We start from the raw sequence: 12411 nt of genomic DNA on the forward strand, positions 1-12411 counted from the left end.
GCGGAAGTGCGGCTGAGCCGGTTTCCGGGGCCGCTGGTGTGACGTGTCCCGCGCTTGGCGCAGCAGGAAGTCGGGGCGATCGCGGCCTCAGTTCCCGGCGCCGGCCGGGCTCCTTTCCCGCTGCCGCCATGCTCGACTTCTTCACCATTTTCTCGAAGGGCGGGCTCGTGCTCTGGTGCTTCCAGGGCGTGAGCGACTCCTGCACCGGACCCGTTAACGCGTTGATTCGTTCCGTGCTGCTGCAGGTACCGCCCCCGCGGGGTCAGAACTCCGGGCTCGTCCCCCCATCCGATCCATAGCCCCCCTGGACCGATCCCGCGCCTCGCTCCCACCCTGTTCGCCCCGAGGTTGGCCGCTGGGCGGTAGCCGGGACTCCACTTCTTTCTCCCGCGCCCGTCGGGCAGTCTAGCAACTTTGCGGCGCCCCCTCCCCCTCGCTTTCTGGGACTCTAGCAGGGTTAGGCACTTAATTCAGACTTAACCGTCGTTCCCTCCATTCGCCCCTGGTAGCTTGGTTTTCTGTTTCGAAGAATGAGTGAGATAATGGATGGTTAAATGCCTTTTAGAACTGTAAGTAGTGTACAGCTGCTAGCAGACCTGATTGTTTCTATGACGACTACTTCTCTTCTGGCTCCCGTGTGTCTTGCCACTGTCTCACCTCTGCCCTCAACCCCCACCTTGGTCTCTCCTTTTCTCCCTGGTGGAATGCTACAGAGCAGTGCCCCAGCATCCTCTTGTCTTGAGACAGGTTTGACTTTGGGGGAATGTTTGGTTCTTTCCCAAAGGTAATCGTTGAGGGGCCCAAGGCTGGGTTTTCTGGGAATAGTCTGAACTCCGAGACATACTCTTTTTCCAGGAAAGGGGAGGCAACAACTCCTTCACCCATGAAGCACTCACACTCAAGTATAAGTTGGACAACCAGTTTGAGCTGGTGTTTGTGGTAAGTGGGGGTATTTTAGAGGGACAAGTGCATTCTCAAAGTAGTCCTGATTATTAAGAGAATCAAACTGATTAATTGCAGAAGGTGTTATATGATGAAGTAACTGAGAAAACAAGGAGGGTGAGGGTAAAAGGAAGAAACTCTGGGGCCCAGTCAGAGAGCTTGGCTACCCCTCAGGTCAGGGACACCTGCCAGATGGCTTAGCCAATCTGGAGGCCTGGGTTGAGTTGCCTCAGTCTGTTCTGGGATGGCATGTAAGCAGATCTGTCAGCTCTGTTTCTTTCCCTAAACAGGTTGGTTTTCAGAAGATCCTAACACTGACATATGTAGACAAGTTGATAGATGACGTGCACCGGCTCTTTCGGGACAAGTACCGCACAGAGATCCAACAGCAAAGTGCTTTAAGTCTACTGAATGGCACTTTTGATTTCCAAAATGACTTTCTGCGGCTCCTTCGGTGAGAGGCCTCCCCTCCCCAAAGTCAGTTTCCATGACTTGATGAGCCCCTCCGTTTCTGAGGCCTGTTCAGGGGTAATAAAGTGTTTATCGAAAGATGCTTCTAAATTTGCTGCCCTGTTCTAAATTATCCTCTTGGTGTTAGGGTCCTTTCTGTGGACTTGAACCATTTTCTTTCTCTTTAGTGAAGCAGAGGAGAGCAGTAAGGTCCGGGCTCCAACCACCATGAAGAAATTTGAAGATTCTGAAAAGGCCAAGAAACCTGTGAGATCCATGATTGAGACACGGGGTGAAAAGCCCAAGGAAAAAGCAAAGAACAAAAAAAACAAGGGAAACAAGAAAGAAGGTCAGTTTGAGCTCCTTGAACATATGGGGCATGAGAAGTTAATGTGGCACTAAGCACTGAAGTGGTTCGCTGTCCTTCAGTTTGTCATTGCCTGTCTCCCTCACTCAGATGCCCCCACCCTTGCTGTCATCCCCAGCCCTTTTGAGCCCCAAGATGTTTGCTCCTAGTTTCCTCTTTAAGGATTTGGAAGATTTTTCCGCATTGTCTATTTTGTTGGGATCTGGTCCTTTTTCTCCAATGAGTCTTCTCGTAACAGGTTTTGACGTCCCTTTGGCTGCCAGCAAAACAGTTCCTGCAGAAAAGTCAATGGGGGCTGATAACGGGGTAGAACTTTCCAAAGAGGAGCTGATACGGAGGAAGCGAGAGGAGTTCATTCAGAAACATGGGAAGGCTGTAGACAAGTCCAGGTGAGCATTCTAACCTTTGCCATGTTGGGGGCAGGGGCTTTCTTGTCTCTGTGTCTTGGGCAGATGTTTCCTCTCCTGCTTCTCCACCATAACCCTCTGTGCTATAACCCTTTCAGCAAGTCCACGAAGTCAGATGCCCCGAAGGAGAAGGGCAAAAAGGCGCCTCGGGTGTGGGCACTGGGTGGCTGTGTTAACAAGGAAGACCTGGATTATAGTGCTCCTACCACCAACGGGGCCCCCGAGGTTGCCCCACCTGAGGACATCAACTTGGTAAGAGTCAGCAGGGGCCAGACTGAAGGTTACTGTTAAACAGAACGGGGAGGAAGTAGAGAGGAGGGCAGTACCTTGAATTTCCTTGAGCCACGGAGTTTGTTACATTTGGAGCTTCCCAAATCAAAGAAACTGAGCAGTGTAGACGGTAAATCCTGGGCTTTTTCCCCCTCTGAAGCTTTAGTATTTCTAATCCTATCGCTTTCCTTTCCCCGTACCCTGCAGATTCGAGGGACTGGGCCTGGGGGGCAGCTTCAGGATCTGGACTGCAGCAGCTCAGATGATGAAGGAGCCACTCAGAACCCTACCAAACCTAGGTAGGGCATTTCAGGTGGTGGGTGATATGTGTGGCGCCAGAACGGATGAGGCTCGACTCCTGCCCACTGGCTGTGTGTATCCATAATCTCTTGTGCCTGCAGTGCTGCCAAGGGGACTCTGGGTGGCATGTTTGGGATGCTGAAGGGCCTTGTGGGTTCCAAGAGCTTGAGTCGGGAAGACATGGAATCTGTGCTGGACAAGATGCGTGATCATCTCATTGGTAAGTTCTAAGGAACAGGTGCAGTCGTGTTTATGGGGTGGGGATGGTGGAGAGTAAAGCAAGCTAGTTTCTTAGCTGTACCATAAGAGTTGTTGAATGTCAACATGCACTCACATCACTCCTGTCCCCCCCTCTCTTCAGCTAAGAATGTGGCAGCAGACATTGCAGTTCAGCTCTGTGAATCCGTGGCCAACAAGTTGGAAGGGAAGGTGATGGGGACCTTCAGCAGTAAGTATCATTGGCCTTCGTGACTTTTGGCAAATCCCTTAGCTCTAAAGCTCTATGACGTAACTGAGACTTTAAGAATTACTAAGAGGATTAAATGAGTTAATGTTTGTGCAGTATTTATTAGGACAGTATCAGATACGGTGTGAATCCCCGGGGCAAGATCCTAGTATCCAAATCCTAGTTCCCTTAGCTCAGAAAGGTGTTGGTGTTCTTGGAGTACATTCCTTGGGATTCATTGGTACACTACCTCCTCCCCCTTTCAGCCGTGACTTCCACAGTAAAGCAAGCTCTGCAAGAGTCCCTGGTACAGATTCTGCAGCCGCAGCGTCGTGTAGACATGCTTCGGGATATCATGGATGCCCAGCGTCATCAGCGCCCTTATGTTGTCACTTTCTGTGGGGTTAATGGAGTGGGGAAGTCTACTAATCTTGCCAAGGTCAGTGCAGTACTCCTCTGACATTTCTTCACTATATCTTAGCAACTCTGGTTTGAGGTGACAGTTTCCTTTGTGTCTTTTGCAGATTTCCTTTTGGCTGTTAGAGAATGGGTTCAGTGTCCTCATTGCCGCTTGTGACACATTTCGTGCTGGGGCTGTGGAGCAGCTGCGCACACACACACGACGTTTGAGCGCCCTACACCCCCCCGAGAGTCACGGTGGCCGCACCATGGTGCAGTTGTTTGAAAAGGGCTATGGCAAAGATGCAGCTGGCATCGCCATGGAAGCCATTGCCTTTGGTACAGTGCACAGGAAGTGTGGGAGCTTGTCTGGGCCCCTGTCCTTGGGTTTTTTTAAAATATGCTGAGGATCAGGGTTACCCTACCACCAACTTACTGCTTGGTAGCAAGTCAGAATTAGTGACTTGCCGTGCTCCGCTTTGGGTACTAGGTGTAGTGTAGTTCCAACCAAAGTTAATATATACCAACTGAAGAAACCTCTGTTTCCAAGAAAGTAAACCGACTTTTAACAGCCAGGCTAGGACTTGAGATGAAGCTGGAAATAAGTGTGAGGGACAATCTGGGAATTTTGAGTTGACCACTTTTCTCTCTCCAGCACGTAATCAAGGCTTTGATGTGGTGCTGGTGGACACAGCTGGTCGCATGCAAGACAATGCCCCTCTGATGACTGCCCTGGCCAAGCTCATTACTGTCAACACACCCGACTTGGTGCTGTTTGTGGGGGAGGCCTTAGTAGGCAACGAGGCCGTGGATCAGCTGGTGAGGGCATGGTTCTCTTTCCAACCTCAGTTTTGGTTGGAAAGGTGCTTTTTACACTTATACACCATTTCTCCTTTCCAGGTCAAGTTCAACAGAGCCTTGGCTGACCATTCTATGGCTCAAACACCTCGGCTCATTGATGGCATTGTCCTTACCAAATTTGATACCATTGATGACAAGGTAAGTATGAATGACACAGGATGCAGTGTGAGTGGGAGCGGTGGCCATCCTTCACAGGAGTGCTGAGGCTGCATTAGCTACAAAGTTTCCTGTTACTAAGGGTGCAGAGGGTCCTTGAGCTGACTGGGTCCCTTTTCTACTTCAGGTGGGAGCTGCTATTTCGATGACCTACATCACAAGCAAACCCATCGTGTTTGTGGGCACTGGCCAGACCTACTGTGACCTACGCAGTCTCAATGCTAAGGCTGTGGTGGCTGCCCTCATGAAGGCTTAACATGCTCTTGCCCAAAACCAAATCACCGCTTCCCCCCCAGTCCCTGTTCCTGTATCAAGAATGTGCTTTAGAGTGTGAGCAACTTGTCTTCAGTGTAGGAAAGGCAGAGTGAGGGCAGCTCCTGGGCGTGCAGCTCCTCCTAGCCCCGCTCTGTTCAGTCCACCTCCATCTGCAAGGAGGGCCTAATCATGTTACAGTCACTGCCCATTGCCTATACCCACCCACCCCCCACCACTGAGGTCCTGCCCTTCCTACTCAGGCTCCCGGTCACTCTGCCTATAGACTCGGTCTCATTACAGCTTTGACTAATGGTCGGAAGATCCAACACTAGAACTTTGCTAATTAGTGTGGTCATTGGGACATCTGAGCATCATAAGCAGTTTGAAGCCCCAGCTCCATTAGATTAAGAAACTTCCAGAGCACCTCTGGGTCTTGAGTGGCACCTTTCCCCAGGCTACATAGCTTTCAGGTCCCTGGGCCTGGGTGACACCCACCAACCACACTGTGGCAATGTATGGCCCGTTCTTAATTGCTGCTAATTCTGATGATGACCCCATCCCCGTTGTTTCCCCAAAGCATCAGCTAGGCCAGAGGGATTTGTTACAAATGAGCGAAAGGAGAGTCCCCTCTTCTCTCAGAAAGAAGGGCAGCGAGCTACAGTGTTGCATTGGGCTTCTTGGCCTCCGAGCTCTTGCCCACGCCCGGAATCCAGGTGTAAGCTTTGCATGTCCCCTTCCTGGGAGAAAACCATCTGTCAGAAGGTATCACGTTGCCCCTCCCTGTTATTCACCCCGAGGGACCCTGGCTTCTCCGCCTCCTCTCTACAGTGCCTGGTAGACAAGTGCTACATTGAATACAAACCTTGTTGAGACTTGTCCTGTAGCTTGGTATTAAGGATGTGCTTAGTGCAATAAGGTGAAGGCTGTCTGCCCAGAGAAATGCATAATTTATATATGAGAAAATAAATTTCATAAGTAAATGGCCTTTTAGTCTTGGAGTTACTTTATATAGGATTCAAAACTATGGTTCCACAACACACTCACTGGGGTTTGTGGTAAGAAGGGGAGCAGCAGGAATTGATGATGATCTGAGGAATCCAGTAAAATGGCTCTCCAGAGAATGAGATCACCCCTCCCCTGGGGAAAGGAGCAGGTCTTTTAAAATTTAAATTGAGCCCAGCCAGGTGTGGCTCAGTGGTTGAGCATCAACCTAGGATCCAGGAGATCATGGTTCTATTCCCGGTCAGGGCACATACCCAGGTCTGAGGCTCGATCCCCAGCGGGGGGCTTGCAGGAGGCAGCTGATCGATGACTCTCATTATTGATGTTTCTATCTCCCCCCCTCGCCCTTCCTCTTTCTGAAATCAATAGACATATTTTTAAAAATATTAACAAAATTTAAATTGAGTTACAAAAATTGGGCTTGTCAGTACCTTTGCAGGTTAGTTTTCTAAAGTGACAAAGTAGAACCAGGGCCCTGGGAAGTCAATGAACAAGCTTTTAATACAGTTCAGGTATGTAAAATACACTGTAAGATCTAGAAAACTAGAGCTTCAAGTCTTGTTTTAGAAAAAGCCATACGCTTAAGTGAAAAACCAAGTCTAGAGTACAAAACTGCAGCAAGGGCCACGGCGAGTCCACGCATCTATAGCCCGAGTCCATGCATAGCAGCAGCCTGTGCACTGGACACCACCCAGTGTGCATGGACGCAAGCAGCGTGTCCAGCCTAGGGGTGGGTGGGAGCTGCATCTGGGTCCCATTGTCACCTGGGTATTCTCGAACTGGAATAGGCCACGTAAGACCAAGAACCGGGGAAAAAATAAAACCAAAAAAGATCAAGAACTGGCCGCCACAAAGGATTAGGTTGGGACGTTCTCCCTACTCCACGTAGCCCCAGCCTTCAACTTCTGGGTTTTGGTTCTTCCTCAGAGCTGTGTTTGTTTCTCATAAGTTTACTGTTAAACACTGTCCACGGTAGGGCCTTACCGCTTGGTCTAATGGTGCCTTCTGTAGCCCTCATGTACTGAGGTCTGTGGAGAGAAAAGGCAGAAAATAAAAGTTTCACAAAAAAGTTTTACACATCGAAAGCTGCAGATACTCAAGTCAACCTTAACCAACTTTAGAAAACAAGACATAAATACCAGGAATCTTGTAACGGACTTGATAGAAAAGTACAGAACCCTTCCCAGGTAGCAGTTAAGTCATTACTCTCCCAGGTCTCAACTAGGTCCTAGGGACACATTTTCTGTTGACAAAGTGGAAAACAGTAGAACAGGAAATAGTATACCTCTTATTTCACTGTGTGCTGCAGATGAGCCGTTTAGCTGACCTTCTCTCACCATCCCTGCCAACAGAATGAACATCAGTATCAGCTGTTGGACTAAAAAGCCAGAACAATTAATAGAAAAAAACAACCAAAGGGAGATGAATGCACATTTTCTAACTAAGGGATGGCATTATTAAGTACTGAACGTATTACAGACACAAAGATGTGGTGGGGAGAATAAACTAGTCTTCAAACGATTGTATTAAATAACAGAAATAGTAAGGTGCCCAAATGCACTGACACTGCTTGTAAACAAAATGTTTACATGGGCAAAGTGTGTCTGCTGTCCCTAACTAGTCTAGAAGGCCAAGTTCAAGGGGAAAAATTAAGTCTGACCAGGGAAGGGGCGGACCGTGCAGGAGCAAATTCAACCAAGCAGAAGAGAGCAACGTCACAGATAACTCCCACAGTATAACATGCCACACGTGGCTGAGTTTCACATTTAATAATTCTGTTCCTCTGTCACACTAATTACACTTCAACTACTCACGGCCACATGTGACTTGTGGTTATGGTACTGGATGGCAAAAATTATAGAATAGTTCTATCACTGCAGAAAATTCTATTGGCGAGCACTGGGGTAGATAATGGTGTAGGAAAAAGTGTCACACATGGAAGAAAAGACTGGCCAATTAGCATACAGATAAAAGCACTCAAACCTACAAACTGCTCCTTCCCTCTTGGAAAGCACCTGAGCAATATTTATTGACCTCTAAAATGTTCATGCCTTCTGACCTAGTAGCTACACTGAGAACTCATCTTAAGGAAATTACTGGCAAAAGGAAAAATTGTATGGATGAAAACAACATTCATTGCAACAGTTCTTACAATTAAAAAAATAGGAAAAAATTATAAATTAGGTATACTAACGGCCATGCTGGATTATAACAGTCATTAAAAACAGCGGTTATGACAATGAATGCATAAATAAGTGGGTAGAACAACAAATCAGCATTTCTCTCTCCCTCTAAAATCAATTTAAGAGATTTAAAATAAAACTGAAAAGTGGTTATGAAACTGTAACAGTGAAATGTTCATTTTCCCTGACTAGTCTAGCCTGCACTATCCCATGGCTTTCAGGCTTACAGCTCCTGCTATAGATATGCTAATTATCTAGAGGAATTCTGTGTGAGGTTTGAGCTTTTGCAAGAACAGCCCCTTTAAGGCACCTTTCCCGTAGAGGTTGGGAAATATGTACAAAATAATGATTGTTTATCAAAGATTTACAGAAGCCTCAAGACTGGACTCAGATGGCAGGGGTGGGGGAGTGAGGAGGGAGGTGTTCAATGGACCAACTAGGAACAGAGATACAGCGATTTCATGCTGTTCCCTTGATCCCAGTCTAAGCCTAGCTGTCCACAGGCTCCTCACCCACCACTTGCCTTGCCCCTCTTCTCCCACTGACATAAAAGACACTTGGATTCTGGGCTCTCTTAAAATAGATTTGTGGAAGTTATAAACTGCCCCCCCACACACACACACACACAACATCTTCTCAAGCTGGCACCTTCTCAATCAATAAACCTTTCCTTATCAGTTTTTTATTACTGGCCTTTGAGGTCCTGGACACACAAACCTTGAACCAGTAACAAAACCTGTAGCCTTGAGGGAATTTGTATGATGTACCACCGAATGAAAAAAGTACCAAGACAGTATGTATACTTTGTTTTCAACTATGAAAAATGCATAAAAAATTGTTAATTGGAAATATACCAAAATAGCTGCTCGTATGATGGTAATGAATTATAAAAGAATTTTTTCTTTTCCTCATTACTTGATTTTTCTGAAATAAATGTATGAGACGTTACACTCTTTTGAACCCATGTAACTTTCACTATGCAAAAGTGAGTGCACAGCACAATGCCAGGTACACAGCAAATGCTCAGTGTTTAACAAACAACAGCAGAAGACCTCTTATCAATATGCATCTATGGAAACTCAAAACAACCAAGGATGGCAGACATGCTTGATTTATCTCAAAATGAAATGATGCTTTTAACCCCAAACTGCTCTGCTAGATTTCAAATCATAAACTCAGACGACCAGTTAATAAAGCCCCCTGGCCATATATTAAAAATCCTTGATTTTGAAAAATTCCAAATACCTAACTTTGGGGGAAGCCACTCCAGTAGTGTTGCCAGTGAAAGTGGGGTTCTTGCAGTGTCGTGAGAAAAAGCATTTTCAGGGACCCACGAGGGTGGATGAGGTCTGGTGATAAGATGTATTTGGGTGAAAATAGAAAACACCTGGGTTCCCAATGTCCCATCTCTGTCAGTCCTGCCATAGCAAATCAGGGCCAGAAACAGGGCCAGTGTTCAGAGATTCTGTGCCATGTCAAAGCTAGTCCAGTCCAGCCTTTCTGCCTATCCGGCTAGCTCTGCTTGTATTCTGGGCTGCGATCCACTGCTGTGCTGCGGTATCCAGGCTCCCACATGGAGCCTGCCTTTGGAGTCCACGCTGGCCACGTGGCTGCTGAGGCCACATGGTTACTATCGAGAGAGAACACTCAAACAGCATGAGCACAGGTTATTGGGCAAGAGAAAGAACTCTTTGTTCCCCTGGGATTATATCATCTTGGGCTTGGGAAGGACCAGGTGTTTGTTTTTTATCTCAGGTTTGGGAAGGAGCAGGTGCTTTTTCAAAATAATGAATCAACTTCCCAAGCTTTTCTGGGCTTCTGATGGGTCCACCCCCTAGCCAGTGATCCCTTTTCCCAGGCTATGGTCAAGTACCTCCCCCAGCACCATTGTGACTTCTATTGCACATGTGCTTACCTCCTCCTGCTCCCCATTACAATCCAGTGCCAGAGGAGGGAAGAGAGGGGTGTTAATCCTTGGCAGGGCAGTGCTGTGATCCCCTGGAGTATGTGTGAAGCTGTAGCTTTCTGGTGAAGCAAACAGGCTCATGCTCCCCAGACGACCATGCTTAACAATGTCTGGTCCCCTCCGCTTCCTCTTTATTAATAACTAGCTACAACCTATGCTAACAGTAGGATGCCTACACAGCTAATAAAAGCCTTTGTGCCACTTCTGATGATTTTTGTTAAGAAGAGAAAAAAAATTAGTGTAATAGGAACAGCTGTCCAGGGGGATTTCATTATTTTCAATTTTAGCATCTTTCCTGGGTAGATCTCAGAATGTAGACCAAAAGAAATATGTAGTTTGAGTGTGTACCTCTTGATTAATGAAAACAGAATTTGTCCAGTAGGAAAAGCTATCGAAAGTCCTAAGTGTGGGTGAACAGCAAAAGAATCAAACACTGCAGGGCAACAGAAAGCACGCTGCCAAGAAAGAACAGCAAACTTTTCACAAGAGAGAAACCGAAAGGTCTTCTGGAGAAAGGACAGACATGGTTTTTAGCATTCAGTTACGGTGATAAGAGCTTGTGGGATTTCTCATTACGAAGAATTCCACTCAAAGCAAGCTGATTCAGGAAGAAAAGCTGGGAATGATGATTAGATTTAGGAGCAGTTCTCTCTACATTAAATGACCTGTACTTTAATAGGCCCCTTAAGATGCATTCAGATTGATAATGAAAATCCAAATTAACATAAAACTTTTCAAGAACATATTCTACCTACAACAGTCAAGTCTGTTTGGACCTAGGTGGTGAGTCAGAATGGCCATATCCTGCGGCCTGGCTCTATTCAAAGTAAGGTTTTAAAAAGCATACTTCAATTTAGTTGATACCGTAAAGTTTTGTATTTTGTAGGGTTCTTGGGAACTTGCCTGGAGCCATTAATAGATTGAACCTTTTATCCCCATTTGGCTTTCTCATTAGAGCTGGAGGGTAAAATGTCAAGTGAGTGAGTGGTACCCCAACCTCTGACTTTAATGCCACCGACAACAGTTTCAAAAGAGCACTTTAAAGTGTTTTTTTCTGTTTTTATAAAGATAATGCATAATCATTGTAGAAAACGCTCACATAGAAACAAAATATTTTTTAACAACCCTTAAGTTCAATAGCATAAACATAACCACAGTTAATTTAGTAACCAGCATTGCAGCTATTTCTCTATACACACACACAAAAAAAACAGAGTATCTACAATTTCATATGAATGGGACTGACCATGGTGTTTTCCAACCTGCTTTTCAGTGCCCCTTCACTCACAATATTATGTCTCTGACATCTTTTTGAACAATAAAAACATTTTCCCTTTTATAGCTTCATTGCATTTTATCAATTAAATAAGTGTTGAAGAATTTACAAAATTCCCTATTAAATGAAACATTTTAAGTGACTTCCAATTTCTTTCATTATATACAACATAGTTGCACCTTTACCCCTGTGCAACTGTCCAATGATCTCTTTAGGAGAAATTTCTCCTAAGAAATTGTATTGAGTGGAATTTCTGGGTCAAAGGTTTTTAAATTTTGAACATATTCCAATATGAATATATTTCTTTCCTCGCAGCTTAGCCAAAATTGAGTTATCACTCTGTTTTGAAATCTAAATTTAATTGCATTTCATTGATAACTAATGAGGCTGAAGTTTTTCCTTCTTCCTACTTCTACACTGGATTGCCTTTGTGCATTTTCCTCCTGTCCAAATGCCATTTTCGTCTAACCTGAACACCTAACATGCCCTCCCTCACAATTTGGTTAAGAAAATATTCCTCATCATGCTAATGATTTTACCCATAACCAATACACACGAGGCTGAAGAGCTGCTGCTCTCAGATCCTCCCCCGTCCCAAAATGCATCTTACCTGCCCTGCCCTTTGTGGAGATCTCACAGGTCAGTCGCTTGAAGTACTCTGGAAGATCAGAATATTCATTTCCATAGGAGATGACCTTGATCCCTTTGTCCAGCATGTTTTCTCGAAGCTTCATGAACTCATCTACATCTCCTTTCCGAACCAGCATGAAATGTTCTAAGTCAGATTTATGCTTGACGGCCTCCAGAAAAAGGGCTTGGAAAGTGGTGTCATCTACTGTCTGGCCACAACCCAGGAAAAGAAATGACTTGTTTTCATAGAGTTTCTGAATCTCTCTCTTGCAGGAAAAGAAACAAAGTGACACCGTGAAGACACACACAAGGCATGTCTGAAATACAAAAGCTGACAGGGTCATCATAACCACTACTTTCACCCCTGAGCCAAGACTGTGGTCACCACTGAACCAAGATTTAAGAGGGTAGATAAGTCCCCAAAGCTGATCTTACTATAACTTGATGATTGGTCTAAAATTGATCTGTACCTGGCGTTGTCCTGTAGGCTCTCTATTCAGGG

The 12411-nt window shown here is 45.8% G+C and overlaps 2 protein-coding genes across 9 annotated transcripts in view; one reads left to right on the forward strand and one right to left on the reverse strand.

Annotated features, from left to right (window-relative positions):
• The first annotated feature begins 4 nt into the window (after positions 1-4).
• On the forward strand, positions 5-5836 carry SRPRA (SRP receptor subunit alpha). 2 transcript variants are annotated; one of them, XM_081123527.1, is made up of 14 exons: positions 5-245; positions 856-939; positions 1233-1396; positions 1581-1741; positions 1998-2148; positions 2265-2418; positions 2644-2735; positions 2838-2956; positions 3098-3184; positions 3448-3620; positions 3706-3919; positions 4236-4399; positions 4481-4579; positions 4725-5836. In XM_081123527.1, exons 1-14 carry the CDS (start codon positions 129-131, stop codon positions 4851-4853), a joined length of 1908 nt encoding a protein of 635 aa, XP_080979653.1. In that variant the 5' UTR covers positions 5-128; the 3' UTR covers positions 4854-5836. The 2 variants fall into 2 exon arrangements, with proteins under 2 accessions (XP_080979653.1, XP_080979654.1); XM_081123528.1 differs by lacking the exon at positions 856-939 and having other exon boundaries at positions 15-245.
• Positions 5834-12411, reverse strand: part of FAM118B (family with sequence similarity 118 member B) — a 37160-nt gene continuing 30582 nt past the window's right edge. For 4 of the 7 annotated variants that reach the window (XM_081123529.1, XM_081123532.1, XM_081123530.1 and 1 more), the window contains exons 6-8: positions 11890-12175; positions 7140-7196; positions 5834-6882 (exon numbers count right to left, since the gene is read on the reverse strand). In XM_081123529.1, coding sequence (XP_080979655.1) covers positions 6869-6882; positions 7140-7196; positions 11890-12175 — 357 coding nt within the window. In that variant the 3' untranslated portion in view covers positions 5834-6868. The remainder of the gene's footprint in view (positions 6883-7139; positions 7197-11889; positions 12176-12411) is intronic. The other 3 variants (XM_081123533.1, XM_081123535.1, XM_081123534.1) reach the window with 1 other exon arrangement.

This window comes from Miniopterus schreibersii (genome assembly GCF_964146895.1).
Source record: "Miniopterus schreibersii genome assembly, chromosome: 20".
Lineage (NCBI taxonomy): Eukaryota > Metazoa > Chordata > Mammalia > Chiroptera > Miniopteridae > Miniopterus > Miniopterus schreibersii.